This window comes from Pan paniscus, chromosome 2 (assembly GCF_029289425.2).
Source record: "Pan paniscus chromosome 2, NHGRI_mPanPan1-v2.0_pri, whole genome shotgun sequence".
Classification (NCBI taxonomy): Eukaryota; Metazoa; Chordata; class Mammalia; order Primates; family Hominidae; genus Pan; species Pan paniscus.
The window spans coordinates 117,635,486-117,652,958 of NC_085926.1; the positions used below are offsets into that span (position 1 = coordinate 117,635,486).

At 40.2% G+C, this 17,473-nt stretch overlaps 1 protein-coding gene across 2 annotated transcripts; it reads right to left on the reverse strand.

The window, feature by feature from the left end:
• Positions 1 to 326: 326 nt before the first annotated feature.
• Positions 327 to 16,170, reverse strand: LOC100970363 (cytochrome c oxidase copper chaperone). 2 transcript variants are annotated; one of them, XR_008955393.2, is made up of 5 exons: positions 15,934 to 16,170; positions 13,860 to 13,948; positions 5,673 to 5,736; positions 4,003 to 4,075; positions 327 to 3,434 (listed from the first exon to the last, which is right to left on the reverse strand). XR_008955393.2 is itself a non-coding variant. In XM_003825152.7 (3 exons), exons 1-2 carry the CDS (start codon positions 16,038 to 16,040, stop codon positions 13,864 to 13,866), a joined length of 192 nt encoding a protein of 63 aa, XP_003825200.1. In that variant the 5' UTR covers positions 16,041 to 16,167; the 3' UTR covers positions 8,256 to 8,397; positions 13,860 to 13,863. The 2 variants fall into 2 exon arrangements, 1 of the variants encoding a protein (XP_003825200.1); XM_003825152.7 differs by lacking the exons at positions 327 to 3,434; positions 4,003 to 4,075; positions 5,673 to 5,736 and adding an exon at positions 8,256 to 8,397 and having other exon boundaries at positions 15,934 to 16,167.
• Positions 16,171 to 17,473: the final 1,303 nt, after the last annotated feature.

Genomic DNA, 17,473 nt, shown 5'->3' on the forward strand with positions numbered 1-17,473 from the left:
GTAGGAAAGTATGGGACTATTATCAGAAAAAATCCTAACAGTGAAAGCTGGAAAAACCCCCGAAGGCCTTTATTAAGTCACACTGCAAATATCATTATGTATTTATTTGACATCCATTTAACAAAAGTAGCTATGTAAAGTGGCTTTTTGAATTCTAAGCTGGCTTTCCCCTGCATATATCTGGATCTGGTAATAGTAAACAAATAATAATACATTGCCCAGATCATCATCCCACCCACTCCAGTGTTTCCAAATTATAATTCCCACCTATTAAACACCCATGAAGTGCCAAACCTAGATTAGGCATTTTATACACTTATAAGTTAGTTGTGACAACAATCCTTCAAAATAAACATTATTCTCCTTCTAGATCTGGAAGAAACTGAGGCTCAGAGAGGTAACAAGCTCCCACAGATGGTCTAAGTGGCAGAGCCAGGATTTGAACCCAAGTCTGTCAAACTTAATACTCTGTCCCAAGGGGTTTGCCAGTAAGTGGAAGTACAGTACTAGATCCATGACTCCCAACTCCACACTTCTATGAAGTCTGACAGTTTTCAAGGAACTTCTGGTTGAACCTAGGAATCTACTTTGGGCTGCCAAGAGATAAAGCTGGAGTATGCAAACATTAGGCTAAGAAATGTTAGTTGGGCACAGTGGCTTACGCCTATAATCGCAGCACTTTGGGAGGCTGAGGCGGGTGGATCACCTGAGTGAGGCTGGAGTTCGAGACCAGCCTGGCCAACATGGTGGAAACCCTGTCTCTACTAAAAGTATAAAAATTAGCTGGGCGTGGTGGCGGGCACCTGTAGTCTCAGCTACTGGGGAGGCTGAGGCACAAGAATCTCTTGAACCTGGGAGTCAGAGGCTGTGGTGAGCCAAAATTGTGCCACTGCATTCTAGCCTGGGTGACAGAGCAAGATTCTGTCAAAAAAAAAAAAAAAGGAAGGAAGGAGGAGAAAGAAGGAAAGAAAGAAAAAGAAAGAAAAAAAAGAAAGAAAGAAAGAAAGAAAAAGAAAGAAAGAAAGAAAGAAAGAAAGAAAGAAATGTGACTCTATGGATTCCAAATGACTCCTTGATTCTTCCTCCCTGCTGCTGGGTTAGCACTTACTCCCATTACTCCTATCGCCCCTGAAGTACAGGCGGGGTGCTCAGTAACCTCCCAGAACTAATCAAGGACTCAATCCATAAGGACTTTTACTATGCTGCTATAACTTGATGAAAATTTATGAGAAATTAGAAATTGTCAAATATGGTGAGAAGGAGATGTTTTCACTCAACAAATATTTATTGAGTGCCTTTTATGAGCTAAGCCCTTGGGGATCAAAGATCCTCAAGAGGAACTTTCACCCTGTTAGGGTAAAGAGACCTCAAAAAGCAAAGGCAGTTCAGTATGTGAAGCACAATAACCAAGTTAACTTTGAAGGATGGTGGCAGCCTAGAAGGAAGGGTGGCATCAGGGAGGGAAGATGCAAAGAAGGGCTGGCCTCTAATTTCAGGTTTAGGGGTTGAATTCACCAGGCAGGTAGAGGGAGAACAGCATTTCTAGTGGGGAGAACAGCATTTCTAGTGGTGAGAACAGCAGAAGCATGGGCACAGAGGCATGAAAATGCATGGCATGTTGAAGGAAGCCAGTTTTTTCTTAACCTCATTAAAATCATCTGACCAACAAATATATACCTTATTTCCTCCTTTCTAAGTTAAGAGGAAAAAAATCAGTAAAGAGCTAGAGTATTTGGAGAAGAAATGTCACTGAGGTCACTCCATGGACATGATTTGGACCCCTGACATCATTTTAACAGTGGGGTTTGGGGATTTCCATATACTGTTTTTATGTCACTTGCCTGCCTCCCAAACAACCCCCCTACTTTAACAAGCAGCAGCTGCTCATCCTTCTATCACAGACATGTAGCCCCTGAGCTTCCAGAGTAGCTGTCCCTGCCAGCTGTAAGCAGGGAAGTCAGAAGCATAGAAATGAAGAAGCAACCAAAGCTCTGCCCAAGATACAATTTCAAAGCAGCTCATCTTTCTTAGGAGACCTGCCAAATAGGTTGGCCTTGACCCATTAAAGAGACAGGCAGACCCATTAACTCTATGGTTCACTTGTCCTGCTGTCCAGACTGCACTCAGCCTGCTTTCCTGTCAATCCACATATGTGCTATCTCAGCAGAGGGGACTAACATTTGTCAAGCAGCTATTGTTTTATGTTATCTTACTATAACTATTTTTTATTTTAATAGAAGAAGCAGGCTCAGAGAAGCTAAGGAACTTGCCCAAGGTCACAAAGCTAGTCAGTATGTGAATAAGGATTAAAGCCTAGGTCAGTGTGTCTCTGAATTGTATATTCTCTACAGTATATTAATAACATCCTACCAGGTACTTTTGGGAGTTTACATGTGTGCATATACAAGCTTATCTATTGCTGCTGGAAATTTGGGTACATTGCCAGGGTGGCATACATGTCAGAGAATCACGGGTGCATGTAATAGTGACATTACACTGCAGTAATAGTGGCCTGCAGTAATAGTGACATTGATGCCCACAGGATAGGACCTGTGATCAGAACACAACAATGAAAAGTTGTGTCTTGTTTAAGTCCAGATTTGATAGAAAAGGAAAGAAAAAATGTATTGTCTGTCAAAATGGTATATTCTTATAAGGAAATACACAAACATGAAGGCAGAACACAATAAAAAACAACTGGGAAAGAAAAAAGGAAAGAAACATAAATTTTCTCATTTGTTGAGCTGATTCAATTCAATAGGCATTTATTCAGGACAGACTATGTGTTCCAAGAACAGGGGATATAAAGATGAATAAGACAATTATCACTTCAAGAAACTTTCGGTCTATCCCGGATACTGACTCAGAAACTGTAATCCAATAAAATAAGTGTACTTAGGATTCAAAGAAAAAACACTTATGAGGGAGCAAATAATTCAATCCATAGGGATTTTTACTATACTGCTATAACCTAACTAAAATTCATGAGGTTGGGGGCGTGATGGCTTATGTCTGTAATCCTAGTATTTTGGGAGGCTGAGATGGGAGGATTGCTTGTGCCCAGGAGTTTGAGACCAGCCTAGGCAACATAGTGAGACCACTGTCTCTTAAAAAAATATTTTTTTTCCACGAGAAAACATCACAGGGAAGGTGACTTTTAATCTGGTCTAAAAAGATCAGTAGGTTTTCCCCAGCTAGAGGAGGGCATTCCAGGAAGAAAGAAGACTGTAAAGTCAGTCCCAGAAGTAAAACAAAATACGTGGCATATTCTGGTAACAGAGAACAGCTTGTTGTAGGTGAATCAAAAGGAGCAGCAGACAAGAGGCAGGCGAGGCAGGCGGGGGCCAGCTTATGAAGTCACCAGAGTCAACAAGTGTGGTCATGAACTCAGCCTGGTCTTCAAACTGTTTGTTACTTGTCCATGCTGGTTCATGCTGGGGTAAGGACAGAAATTGTGAGTTTAGACATTTTTTATAGCAATTTCATAGAGAAACTATGGCCTTTAAACTAACAAAAATTCTGGGTTTGTATAGCATATTTTTAAATCTGTATGGGTTTATTTCATTTTCCTAGTGTTGGGTCTGTGATGAATTGAGGGGAAAAAAGCTGGTTCTTCACCACATACAGTTTGAGAAACACTGAGCTTGGGGTTAACACTTTCCTAGTATAGATACTAAAATAGAACAGAGGCATGATTTTATGCTCTGGACACATAGTGTCAAGTTGAACTTAAGCAGACACTATTGGTTGTCTTCCATAGCCATTTCCCCTTTTTCTTCAGTTTATGCAAATCTAATTTTGCTTGGGCAATATGTTAAGGAAGGTGGGCTTTTCCCCAAGTTGCCAGAGCCTGAACTAAGATTGGTTGAAGCCAAGCACAATATCTCATTCCCCTTGATAGCGACTGGCACAAAAGTAGACCTGTGAGCAATGAGATGTAAGAGGAAGTATGTGGGGGAGCTTCTGGGAAAAAGTATACTCCCTGATAGATAGCAGGCCTACCTTTCATCCAGGCTTGAATAGTTGTGTGACGATGTAATGCTTGAAGTTACCATAGTCATGAGATATGATATGCCTAAGGATGAGAAGGGTAAAGAGCAGAAAAATAAACAAGCCTAGATTTTTTTGTTTGCTTGCTTTTTTAAGACAGGGCCTTGCTCTGTCAGCCAGGCTGGAATGCAGTGGCACAATCACGGCTCACTGCAGCCTCAGTCCTCTGGGTTCAAGCGATCTTCTCACCCCAGCCTCCCAAGTAACTGAAACTACAGGCATGTACCACCATGCCGAACTAATGTTTTTATTTTCTGTAGAGACAGGTTCTCACTACGTTGCCCAGGCCAGTCTTGAACTCCAGGATTCAAGCAATCCTCTGGCCTCAGTCTCCCAAAGTGCTGGGATTACAGGCATGAGCCACCACACCCGGCCAAGGCTAAGTTCTTGAAAGCACCACTGAGCCACTATCTCAAACCAGGAGCTTTTAATTTCCAAACTTCCTAACAGGGAGGTAAATTACTTTTCTGTATGGCTTGTGTCAGTGTAGTTGGGTATTCTACTGCTTCCAGTTGAAAGCATCCTAATTCAGATCTCACTAAGGACAACTCTTCAGGGAACAGTTCTCTGAACATCTGCTAATTGTCTCATTCTATAAAAACTGAACATCAGAATTATTTTGCTCTACCAATAATTTTCTTTCTGAAGTTTGAGCAAACTATGAGAGGAATTCCTCCATAAACTCAATTTGACTGTTCAGGGTGACCTGTTAGGTGAACAAGATGGTGTAGTGGAAATCTGGTTGTCTGTTCAATATCCATTTACCTCTTCCTCAATTGTGACGGAATTTGTTTTGTACAGATATCAAACCTGCACATGGATCTAAGCAGGGGTGGGGTGGAGGGGGCGGATCTTGTGTAAGCCAATCAGCATAAGGTATTCTGTTGATAACTATTACTGGTCCATAAAACTACATATAACTTAATTTGGCTCAATCAGACCTTTAAAAAGGGGACTGAGAGTCCATGCCCAGGGAATGGTTTCTCTCTCTTCCGCTGGACTTTAACAAGCAAGCATGTGACGGGCTTCATCAGTCCTGGACGAGAAAGCTCTGAGATGAAAATAACTTGAGTCTTGGATGAAATCAGTGACCCTATGATATCATCACATCTAGAGCTGACTCTAACTGGACTTCCAGCTATGTGAGTTTTCCTTATGAGGATTTTCTATTACTTGCTATCAAAAGCACCATAATTGACATAGATGGAATATCTAGCAGTTTTTAATACCTAAAGAAATAAACACTGGGCATAATCACACATGCACTGTTTAGGAAAGCATCTTGGAATATCCACCATACCACTGAGCATTCAACTTTATATTTCTATGGTTTATATACATATATCCACTAGACTATAAGCTCTTTGAGGGTAGAGTCTATGTCTTACTACTCTTTACTACTCTGTATAGTTGGCATATAGTATGTCCTCAGTAAGTGATGAATCAAATAGCCTCTCATCTTGAAAAACGTGTCTGATTCACACATGAATTATCAACACTAGGGCTGTTCCCTGCAAATAATAGACCGTCACTAAGTATGCATTAAGTGAATTTATAACTACAAATACATGATGTTTATACTGGATAACTAGTACACCAAAGAACACCGGGCTTCAACTTACCTCGCAGGTTACCAGCTATTGGATCAGGGTGATTTCCTTAACCTCTCCAAGCACCTACACTCACCTGTAAAATAAGGACCATGGTTTTTCCATCACATCATAGGTCATATTAGACCTATGAAAGACATAGCATTCCCAAGATAGGCCTTACTTAAGGATATGATCCTGTTTTCATCAACCTTCAAGTCAAACATTTCAAGGTTAGACAAACGGGGGGACTAGAGAGAAAAGTGTGAATATATCCGTATTGAGTGTCATTATTGTGAAGAGCAAGGGCTTAGCAAAGAGGTGCATTAGAATGTGGTTGTTACCCACTAGGAGGCCAAGTTCTCCACTTTTCAAGTGACTGTGGTGATATCTCTTTTCATTATTACCGAAATGCTGTACCTCATCTTTGGGAAGACTTAAGCACTAGGAAAGGGTGGGCAGAGGGTCTTGTGAGATGTACTTTTAAGTGTTGCAGAGGCCAAAAAGGGTGCTTTCAGTTCCCTTACAAATCAGGCAAGCATACCAAACTTGCAAAAGTTTAAAAAAATTGTGTTGCTCAGAGATTACAGAAATCAGTGCTCTCAGACACTAAGGTGTAAATGGATATATTTTTTCTAGAGATCACTTGGGGGCAGTCCTCACTCAAAGCCTTGAAAACACGCATGGCCTCTGGCCCATCCTTAGCTGAAGTGATTAGTAAAGGACACTTGTAGACTTTCCATAAGGAGACTTCTATTGCAGTGTTATCAGAGTAGCCAAAAAAAAAGAAAAAAAGTAAAAGGTGTACACACACACACACACACACACACACAGAGAGAGAGAGAGAGAGACAGAGGTGAGAATGTCATCGAAGAGAGGTCCTATTGTAGACTGATGGGATTTCAGATTTCTTCCTTATTATGTTTCCATTAAACCAACCAACAAAATAAAACAAACAAAAATTCAGAATTTAGGTTATCTGACATATATCCTGTTCCAGACTGAGACCCAATTCCTAGAATGGCATCTGACATACAGAAGGCACTCTATATGAAGTATTTGTTTAATGAATGAATGTCCAAATGTGCAAAAAGAAAAAATAGGGTATTGGTTAAATTATGGTAAGTCACAGATGAATTTATACATAGTCAATACAAATGACACCATAGACCTATACTCACTGATGGTAAAATACCTTAGGGGCAAAACATGATAATGTTATAACCTCATTAAAAATATGTAGCATAGAAAAAAAATTTTATTGTTTTAAAAAATGTATAAAGGCATAGGAAAAGTCTAGACTAGTATATATCAGAAATTAACAATGGGTGATAAGGTTATTGATTTTTTTGTTTTCTTTTTTGCAGTTCCAGGACATATTCAAGCAGAGTTTGGATAACCACCTGCCAAAGATCTGTATTAGGTGGGAAGTTGGTTCATACCTGTCTTAATTGTCCAAGATTCTATTCTTCACCTAGATTATCTCTGTAAATCATGAAGTGCTTACTAAAAGTATTATATCCAAATGAATATTCAAGTAAAAATATAAACAATAAAATAATAGAGAATGCTAGTAACAGTGCTAAATACTGTGTATACATCATTTTTAATTAGTACTGACAATCTTGTAAGTTAGGTATTACTTCTGTACCTGCTTTTTTTTTTTTTTTTTTTTTTTCAGCAGAGAAAAACAGACCCAAAGAAGCTATGCTTTGCTTGAGGTCACATAGCCAGCTATTGAACCTAAGTCTGTCATACATCAAAGCCATGCTCTTAATGAATTAGGAAAGAATCTTACGGAATCATCTGATTCAGCTCCTTATTTTATAAAGGAGGGACTTTTCCCATCACACAATGACACATGAACATTACATATCCTCTTAATTATGTTCTCATTATCTTTTGTTCTTGAGATTTTAGACTCAATGTACTTACAAGCAGAATATGATCATACTTCATTAGCCCATCAGCAGCTACGAGGATGACAAGGTTGCTATACTAAGGAAATCACACTCTGTTCAACTCCAGGCATCACCATGGCATAGCACTGAGCTGTTTGATTAGTGACATTTAATACCAATTCAGTCTCTAGCCTAAGTCAGTTTCTAATTAATAAGAGACAACTGTCTACCCTGTAGGCACGAAACTTAAGATCCTAGTCTATTTTAAAATGTAACTACCCATGTACAGATTCATAATGCCAAACAGTTGAGATCTTCCAAGCCAAATTACCCTAATCTGGTCCAAAATCTAAACTAAATTTTCCAAAAGACAGCTAGTAAAGAATAACAATAATGGTTTAAATAATAAGACCAAAGGCTTGTTCTTACCTTTAAGAAAGTTAAAAAAAAAAAAAAAAAGAGTGTTGAATGAGATGATATGGCTACCACACTGATTCTGAATTGGTAAAGGGTTATTTTACTTCTATGCACCTAATTCTGGAGATTTCATTGGTTGAGATCAATATCTGCTTTCTCCTGACAACAGATATCCAGAGTTCCCAGAATGACATAGTAATAAGAACATAAGAATCTTATGTTACAAGATTTGTTGGTATATATCCTTTGGGGGAAAAAGCCACGTGAGCAAATGAGGAACACAAAAAAGAAACACAACTGAAGATCTTCCACTAGTAATATTTTACTTTCTTCTTACAATAAATTATAAATACTTTTTCCACATATCAAAGTTCGTCAAAGAACTCCCAAAATTAATCTTCTTCATTCTTCAGGAATTATTTATTCACACAGCAGACCACCTACAGAAAAATATTTATTTTAGAAAGTCAGATTTCAAACATCATGCCAGATCTATGGAGTCAGGGAATTAAGACCACTAGAAATGAATGCCTCAGATGAGTAATTAACTAATTGCCAGAATTATTCCAAATCAGTCATAAAATTCAAAATCAACATTTTAAAATTCTAGGTTTGCCCAACTAAAAACATCAGTGAAATTATTCATGATATTATTTACTCTTCAAAAGTTTTTGAAGTAAAAACTCTCTGCGTGTATATATATATAATACATATGTGTGTGTGAGAAATACATATTTCTCAAAAATATCCTCCAAAAAAGGCTAAAGCAGTTATTTTTACAGATATTCAAGAAACAAGACCTGCAAACCCCTCTTTGCTGATTCAAGTATGCCTGGCGAAGATCCACAAAGTAGAAGGCAGAAGGTCAGCTCAGTACCCAAGGCACTTCCTGTGGAAAGTTACTCACTTAATCCCAAAGGCAAGATAAGGGCAACCCTTTAACTTTCATTTGGAAAAATCAAAAAGGGAGAGTAGCATAGATAGGGTTGCTGATCCAGTCAAGTCAATACCAGGCTTCTCACACCTCTCCCAGTGCCTATCCCAGAAGATTGAGAACAATGCTAGGAAGGTAATTAAATTGGGGTAGCTAACTCTTCAAGTCTAATGCAAATATTTCCCTCATTTAGCTGTTCACTGCATTTGGTTTAAATAAAGATAAACCACATCAAGATACAAACATCTAAACTCTCTTTTCTAAAAGGCTCAAAGGAAGAATACATTTATAGAAAAGTTTGGAAAGATAACCAAAAACGAAGCCATTCAACCTTTCAATTATAGCAGCCCATAGCATTGTTACCACTTTTGCGACTGACTACATAACAAAAGGGGCTGTGTGGTGGAAGACCCTGGATTTAAACCTGTTTGGTTATATCTCTGGATGTAAAGTCTTTGACTGGAGGGATAATCTTTCTCCCCTCAGTATTTTCCAGGGTCTTAATAAATATCTGCTGAATGAACAAATGTTTGAATGGCAGAAATTATTCTTTCTGGATTATCTTGGGATCATATTTTCATACATAACCAGTTTTATGTGTGTGTGTGTGTGTGTGTGTACAATTCAGCATATTTTAAGCATCCAACTGTTAAGTTGTTAAACTTAATATTGAGTATCACCACTACTCAGTACTAGTCCTTTAATTTCTTTCAACGACTTTAGTCTCCAAAATAGGTTCTTTAGGCTTCTTCTGACTCCTAAAGGCAGGAAGATAGTAGCCATCTATTTCCTCCTTATATTTCTAATGAGGTTCTAGGTTCTTCTAATTACTCTTTTCAGTAAAAGCAGCAGTCATAAAATAGAAAAAAATTGTCTAAAATCACCACCATACCTATTTTTTCTTGAGTTTTCAAGTCTCTGCCTTTGCTACTACTAAATTTTCAGATAATTTATGCCTAGCATTATCCCTGCTATTCATCTTCAACTTAGGCCAGTGGTTGTTAAAGAGGAGTGCACTTGAAAATCATCTAGGAGTTTCTCAGTCAACAGGTGCAGACCAGGGCCCAAGTTGTGAATTCTGGAAAACATTCTTCAGATGATTCTGAGGTGCACCTCTGGGTAAGAACCACTGAGTGAATGTAGCCTACTTTCAGGTTAGGTATAAAAAATGTATAATAGATTTATTCCCAATCTACTGCACTCGAGGTACAATTAAGATCTACTTAGGAATAACATTAAAATCTACAAAGGTTTTTGAATTAAGGAACTTTCATGATCGTTGCCAGAAAGATCTAAGTTTGCAAAATATTTTTCCTTTGAAGCTATTCTCAGAAAAATGTGATCTAACAGTCTAAGAAATACCGATTTAGGTTAAGTTTATCTTATAGCAATGCAGACAGTTGTGTTGGATTTCACCCTCCAGCCAATGGCCTGTTTACTGGGTTATATGCAACTGTACATTTCCGCAACAAGACTTTCTAATTAGCATTCATAATGAGGTTTTAAGATTGAAGATCAAGATTATGTGCAATCCTAAAAATGAATATGTTGGAATAAAATCTCATTACGTACAAGGCATGAAGTGTAAAGTGCCTGTGATTTAGAGAATATAAAAATCTTAACTCTAATTTAATTCTACCACTATCCACTCCTAACTTGAGCAAGTCTTTTTTGACTTCACTGTGCCTCCATTTCCCCATGGAGGTTGGGGAAATAGGACACCTGGGACCAATAAGGATCCAACACCCAGTCCTCTTCCAAAAATATTATTACACTGAAAATGAAAAATATGGCAGTTTGAATTCTCAGAAGGGTCCTATATGGATTCAGATTGTTCTTCTTGTAACCAGGATTCAATAATAATCAAGTCATATACTTAACAGACCTCAACTGAATGTCTGCTATCCACAACTCTAAGGTATGAGCTATTCTGTTCTGGTTTTTACAGATGATTTATTTTACATTTAATCATCACAACAACTCTATGAAGTAGTTTGGGCATGTATTATTGTCTCCATTTTACGGATGAGGAAACCAAGGTACAGAAAGTTAAGGACCTGCCCAAGACCACACAATCAGTTAAGCAGTAGATTTTCTAAGTCTAAAGCTTTTGCATTTTCTTTTACACACAAATGAAGTACACAAACATAATTCTCACTCTCTGCCCTGATAACATAAAGAAAACTATGATATAATATGATACTTTTGAATATATGCCACTTATAACAATTGTACCACCTTTGTGGTTCAGATGAAGTCCAAGATAAGCTTCTGATATTCCTAAAATTAGCATTTTTTTTTAATCACCCCTTTTTATCAAGGCAGGTTCAGCACAAGCCTACAGCTTACACAACTGACGAGGGAGTTAGATCATGAACAAGGAAACCATGTACAAATGTTAAGGTTGCATCTTTAAAAATAGTTAATAAAGTACACATACTTTTTAAGAACACACTCCCCTTCAAATTTACCTATTTTATAAAATAGTTCATTATGGGATTTCTTTAAATAACCATCTATTCTAAAAGCAACTTAAGTATATCATTTACACAACAGTAGATATACCATACTATATATAGAATCACAAAATGTATTATGGTTCTCTTTTTATAAATAATAAGTGAAATTCAGAGGAGTAATGTCTTGATGAAGCTAAATGTAGCTAAACTTAAAAACATGATAAACTAAACATCAGGAGAATAAAAATAAAGCCTCAGGACTTTCAGCCTAGACTGTTTTCCATTACACAGTAACTTCTTATCAGCTTGTGACAAGTTCCTTATCCCTCCTTTTTTATAGCTCAGTGAGGAAGACTGGCCATATGTGAAATTCCAAAGAGGCAGGAAAGAGGTGCAAGGGAAAGAAGCCAGGCTCTCTAGTACTAATATATTGGCATGTGGCTTTGGCATTCTCTCTCAGCTGTTATTAAGTTAAAAGTGGTAGTGTGGTGTGGAAGTTAGGGTAGGGGCAAAAAGCAGAAGGCATCGGTGTGGAGACTGAGGCTCCAGTTCTGATACTGCACAACCCACCTTGGGGGCCATTTCATAACCATAAGCTTTAATTTCCTTATTTATTCATTCATTTAACAATCCTCCATTAAGCACCTACTATGCGCCAGGCACTGTTATAGGTAGTGGGGATATGACAGTAAATGAAATAGAAAATTCCTACTTCCTCAGAGCTTACATTGTAGCTGCCATGAAGCAACACAGGTAATTAAAAATATATATATCATGCAGGTGACAGTGTATAGAATAGAGTAGCCACTAGCCACATGTAGCTATTAAAATTTTTACAAACTAAAAATTCAGTACCTCACTCTCACCAGCCACAATTCAAGTGCTCAACAGCCACATATGGCTACTGGCTACCAGACTGGCAAGTGCAGATACAGAGCATGTCCATCTTCACAGAAAGCTCTTAGGACAGCACCATGATAGAATGATGGGGAAGGGATGTAATTTACATGGGGTGTTGAGGGAAAGCCTCTCTAATAAGGAGACTTTTGAGAGAGACCTGAGTAAAGGGGGAGTGGGGCGAGGGGGTGAGCTAAGTTGATAACTGAAGAAAGAGCTTCCAAACAAAAGAGTATCATTTGTTTGTGGAATTGTTGGACACATACCACTTAAGGTCCCTTTCAGCACTTAAAATGGGTTAAGAGTTCCAAGTTCTTTTAAAAATGGCCTGAGGCCCACCGCCCTGTCTGGGATGTCAGGAGTGCCACTGCCCGGCTGCCCACTGTCTGGGAAGTGAGGAGTGCCTCTGTCCGGCCACCCCGTCTGGGAAGTGAGGTGCCTCTCTGCCCGGCCACTGCCCCGTCTGGGAAGTGAGGTGCCCCTCTGCCCGGCTGCTGCCCCGTCTGGGAAGTGAGGAGCGCCTCTGCCCAGCTGCTGCCCCGTCTGGGATGTGAGGAGTGCCTCTGCCCAGCTGCCGCCCCGTCTGGGATGTGAGGAGTGCCTCTGCCTGGCCGCCCCACCGTCTGGGAAGTGTGGAGCGTCTCTGCCCAGCTGCCCACTGTCTGGGAAGTGAGGAGTGCCTCGGCCTGGCTTCCGCCCTGTCTGGGAAGTGAAGAGCACCACTGCCCGGCTGCCCCACGTCTGGGAAGTGAGGAGCACCTCTGCCCGGCCGCTGTGCAACCTTCCAAGTGTGAAGTGACAGCCCTGTGTGTGATCTTTTCTGTCTTCCCCAAGTTTGCATTTTTGATATTAAAGTTTACTTTTTAATTAAAAAAAAAATGGCCTGAGGCTTTAGTTTTATTCGAATAAAGCATGCTACAATTCCATTTTCATTTTTCAGAAAGCAATACTTCCATGGGATACCCACTCCCTACTTAAAAGCATTCTTTGGCCAGGCATAGTGGCTCACACCTCTTAATCCCAGCACTTTGGGAGACCAAGGCAGGAGGATTGCTTGAGTCCAAGAGGTTGAGACCAGCCTGGGCAAGATGGTGAAACCCCATCTCTAAAAAACAATACAAAAAATTAGCCAGGCATGGTGGCCCACACCTGTAGTCCCAGTTACTCAGGAGGCTGAGGGGAGGATCACCTGAACCTCCCAGGTTGAGGCTGCAATGAGCTGTGATTGGGCCACTTCACCCCAGCCTGGGTAACAGAGTCAGACCCTGTCTCAAAAAAAAAAAAGGCATTTACTGAAGTCCCACAATATTAGAAACAAGAAAGAGAATATGTTTCTTTTAGTTCCTTCAGTCAATTTTCCTAAAGCCATGGGACCCAAAGGCTTTTGTCAAACCCTTTCTTAAAAGCTCAGTTCTCCCCTTCCCCAATCCGCTAAATGACTGTCTTTACTGACATAATTTACTCCCTTCATTGGGAACTGAAAAATCATGGTTTTTTCAAATTGATACTTAGGCATTTTAGATTAACCAGGTGAACTACCTTTCAGAGAGAATGTAGCCCAATTGTTGCTAAATCTGTAAAGCAATACACAACTTTGAAGCAAGAAGCTTACCATTTCATATTTTAAATCCTAGGGCTCTCATGCATTCCTTGTGGGCCTCAATTAGATGTCCACAGTGTTCTTCTCCTTTCTCGATGATACTATAAAACAAAATGTACTTGTTATCTAAATATGCATTAAGCACATTATTAAGTATGCATGATAGTGATGGGGAGTGAGACAAAACACGGGTATAATGGAATGTAGCTGGAATTAAAACAAATGCTATTACCTCAAACAGCTTTGTTTTTATTTGATCTTATGATATGCCCATGCCTATGAAGACATTCCACAGATAAGTGATTTTGGGGGGGAAATCTGATAAGAAATAATCACGCATATTAAATATTGCCTCTAGTCAATATCCAAGGAGTAACACTGCTCTATAAAGAAATAAACTGACTGAGTAAAATATTTATGCTAAATGAAGGGCACAGAGAACAGCTCAACTTTTTGCTTATTATCACAGAGAAATTAACTTTCTGATTTTGCCCTACATTCAAACACAACCAAATAAATCTACTTCTAATTACATCAAAAACATCTGGTAGCCAGGAGACCGAGATAAGCACCCCCTCATGATGATCAAAGAATATTTTACTTGTAAAATTCACAAAGTAAAGACTAGGACTACACAGCTTTATTTCTAAGGCCTGAAAATGTGATTTAGCAAATAATCAAGTTAAGCCCAATTCAATTACAAGGAAAAACTGACTCCTGACTATGGATATTTGGGGAGAACCCACGTGGTCTGAGGCAATCGAGGCAAAAGGAATTTAACAAAGGGAATAGGTTCTCCTTCCATGGAAACTCTACCCATCCTTCAATAGCTCAAGAGCTGCCTGCAAATGGGAGATTGCCTGGGATAGTGAGATCATTGTGAAGATAATAGCTAGCATTCACTGATCATTTATTGCCATGTATACTGTGTTAGCCACTTGACATGGTTTGTATCATTAATCTTTACAATAATACTGGAGGGAGTTTCTTTTATTAGAGTCATTTTACAGACACATGAGGCTCAAGGTCACCAAGTTAGTGGATTAAGATTCAAACCTTGACTGTGGATCCCAGACTCTTAATCATGCTGTCATACCATTCAAGGTTCAACAGCACTTACTGTTACCACTGGAACAATTTGTTCAGACTGCAGTCTTTCAATCCTACCCGTATTATTTACAAAGTACTGAGGATTAATAAAAGCACTGAGCTCCTACACTCTTATTATCCCATTATAGCACTAATGATTTCTTTCTTATATCTACTATCTGGGAAGACAAAAGGGGCCAGAGGAAGAGATGCACATTCACGTTATCTGAGGACGTCCTCTAATGAGATTTGCTCCACAAGAGAGGCTATATAAAATGAGAACAAATCTTTTGTGGATTGACAATCTAGATGAACTATTCTTAATACTTTGTCCCCTGCGTCGTAGACTGGTTGATTTTCAACTTTTGGTTGCCTTAAAAGGGTTGAAGCGTAACTCTTCAGAACTGTAAGGAATACACTCTGTGTCCTACTGTCTCTAAATTTTGGGAGAAAGCCTTAGAAATTACCAGAAAACCTTTCCTGTTTGGTCTTAACAAATCTATCATAGCCCTTACCACGTGGTATACAAGTCATTGGTTTATGTCTCCATTAACTTTAAGCTCCTTTATATCAAGATGCATCTTTATCCATGTCTACATCTTCGGACCTAACGCAGTGCTTAACCCATAACAGATACTCAAAACACATTTGTAGGAAGGAATGAGTGGTTGAAGCTTGCCGTTCTCCTCTCTCTCCATCGTTTCTGGGGACTAAGCTACGGGATAAGTCAACAGAGACCCGACCACGAAACCTACAAGGCCCAATAATTATCTCCAGAGCGCCGCAATGGGGCGGGGCGGGGCGGGGGCAGACAGGGAGGAGGAGTGGGGGAAGGGGGGAAGGAAGAGGGCAGAGGGCAGAAGGCAGAGCGCAGAGGGCAGAAGGCAGAGCGCAGAGGGCAGAAGGCAGAGGGCAGAGGCCGTAGGGCATAGGCACCGGAAGGCACAGGCCGCGGCCCGGGGCTCGTCGGCCGCGCCCTCTCCGGCTGCGCACTGACCACGCATCGCGCGCCTTCTTGGTCTCCGGGCAAGCGCAGCAGGGCTTCAGCGGCTTCTTCTCCTGAGACTCAGGCGGGGCAGGGTTTGAGTCAACCAGACCCGGCATCTTTCGCGCCAAAAGCAGCTATGAGCGGAGACAGCCAAATCTATGCCAGCCTCGCCAAACGCCGATTCGTCCGCAGTCACTTCCGGCAGTCGCTCTAAAAAGTACAGGAAGTCCTGCTTCTCTCTGACAGGTGGGGAATTTAAAAGGAGCGCGTGCGCAGAAGAGGAAAAATTCGGGCCTTAACGCGAGGGTGCCCCTTCAGCGCATGCGCAAGGAGGCCCGCTGAACGCTCACCTGGACTGTGGTATTTACACTCTAGGACTCTAGGTCATAGAGTATTTGTTAAATCAACTTGGGGAGGGCTCACGAAGAAAGAAAGCAGCAAGACAACTGAGAGATCTCGTAACACCCGCTCCTCCCCACCCAATATCGAAACGGAAGCCCAAGATGGTGAAATGATTTGTTCAAGCCAAACAGGAGAAACCACAAGTGAAAGCCAGTTCCCTTGAATAACAGACTAGTTTCCCCCTTTTCTTTTATCCGCCTTCTTCCTGATCCCCACACACTGCAGGCCTTTCCTCTCTTTCATTGACCTATTTAAAAATGAATAGCAAAGACATAGAGCCACCGAGTCCACAACTACTGGGGGAATTTAAAAGGTCCTCTAACCCCCTATACACCTCCTACGCACATTAAATCCTCAGCTAATTTGCATTTATAGCCCCCCCCCAACTGATCTGAATTCAGTATGAATTATTCAGTCATATATTTATTAATATACTGATGAATAAAATTGAAAAATACCATTTCCATAGCATTTCCTCAGGTACATAGATAAACTGGTGCCCGTCTTATTCGCAACGAAATGGATATAATCATTGGATTTTTTTCCTGCAGAGAATTGTTGGAAACAGGCAATAAACTCTTTTATTTTATTTTATTTTATTTTTTGGAGATAGGGTCTTGCTCTGTCGCCCAGGCTGGAGTGAAGTGGCACGATCTTGGCTGACTGCAACCTCCACCTTCTGGGTTCAAGCAATTCTCCTGCCTCAGCCTCCTGAGTAGCTGGAATTACAGGTGTGCACCACCACGCCCGGGTAATTTTTGCATTTTTTAGTAGAGACGGGGTTTCGCCATGCTGGCCAGGCTGGTCTCGAACTCTGACCTCAGGTGATCCGCCCACATCAGCCTTCAAAAGTGCTAGGTTATAGGCGTGAGCCACCGCGCCTGGCCAATAAAATCATTTTTTAAAGCAGGACTTGGAGGCACTGTTCAATAGTTGCTGGGTGATAGGTATTTTTAGGTACTTAAACTTTCAGCATCACCTAATCAAAGTTTGTTTCTATATTATAGATATTTAACTCAGGGAATTTACAGGCGTGTCTGTGAACTGGTGCTGTATAAGAGTAATTTCTGTATGTGTATTTTTCAGGTTACTAAGACCATCCCCATTTTGTCATCTGAAAACTTTCAATAAGGATGATTTTTATTTC

Bases quoted from the DNA above. Each gene is read 5' to 3' on its own strand.
- LOC100970363 (XM_003825152.7), bottom strand. From the start codon at position 16,040: ATGCCGGGTCTGGTTGACTCAAACCCTGCCCCGCCTGAGTCTCAGGAG. The intron at 13,949-15,933 runs GTCAGTGCGCAG...TTTGTTTTATAG, and splicing joins AAGAAGGCGCGCGATGCGTG to TATCATCGAGAAAGGAGAAG.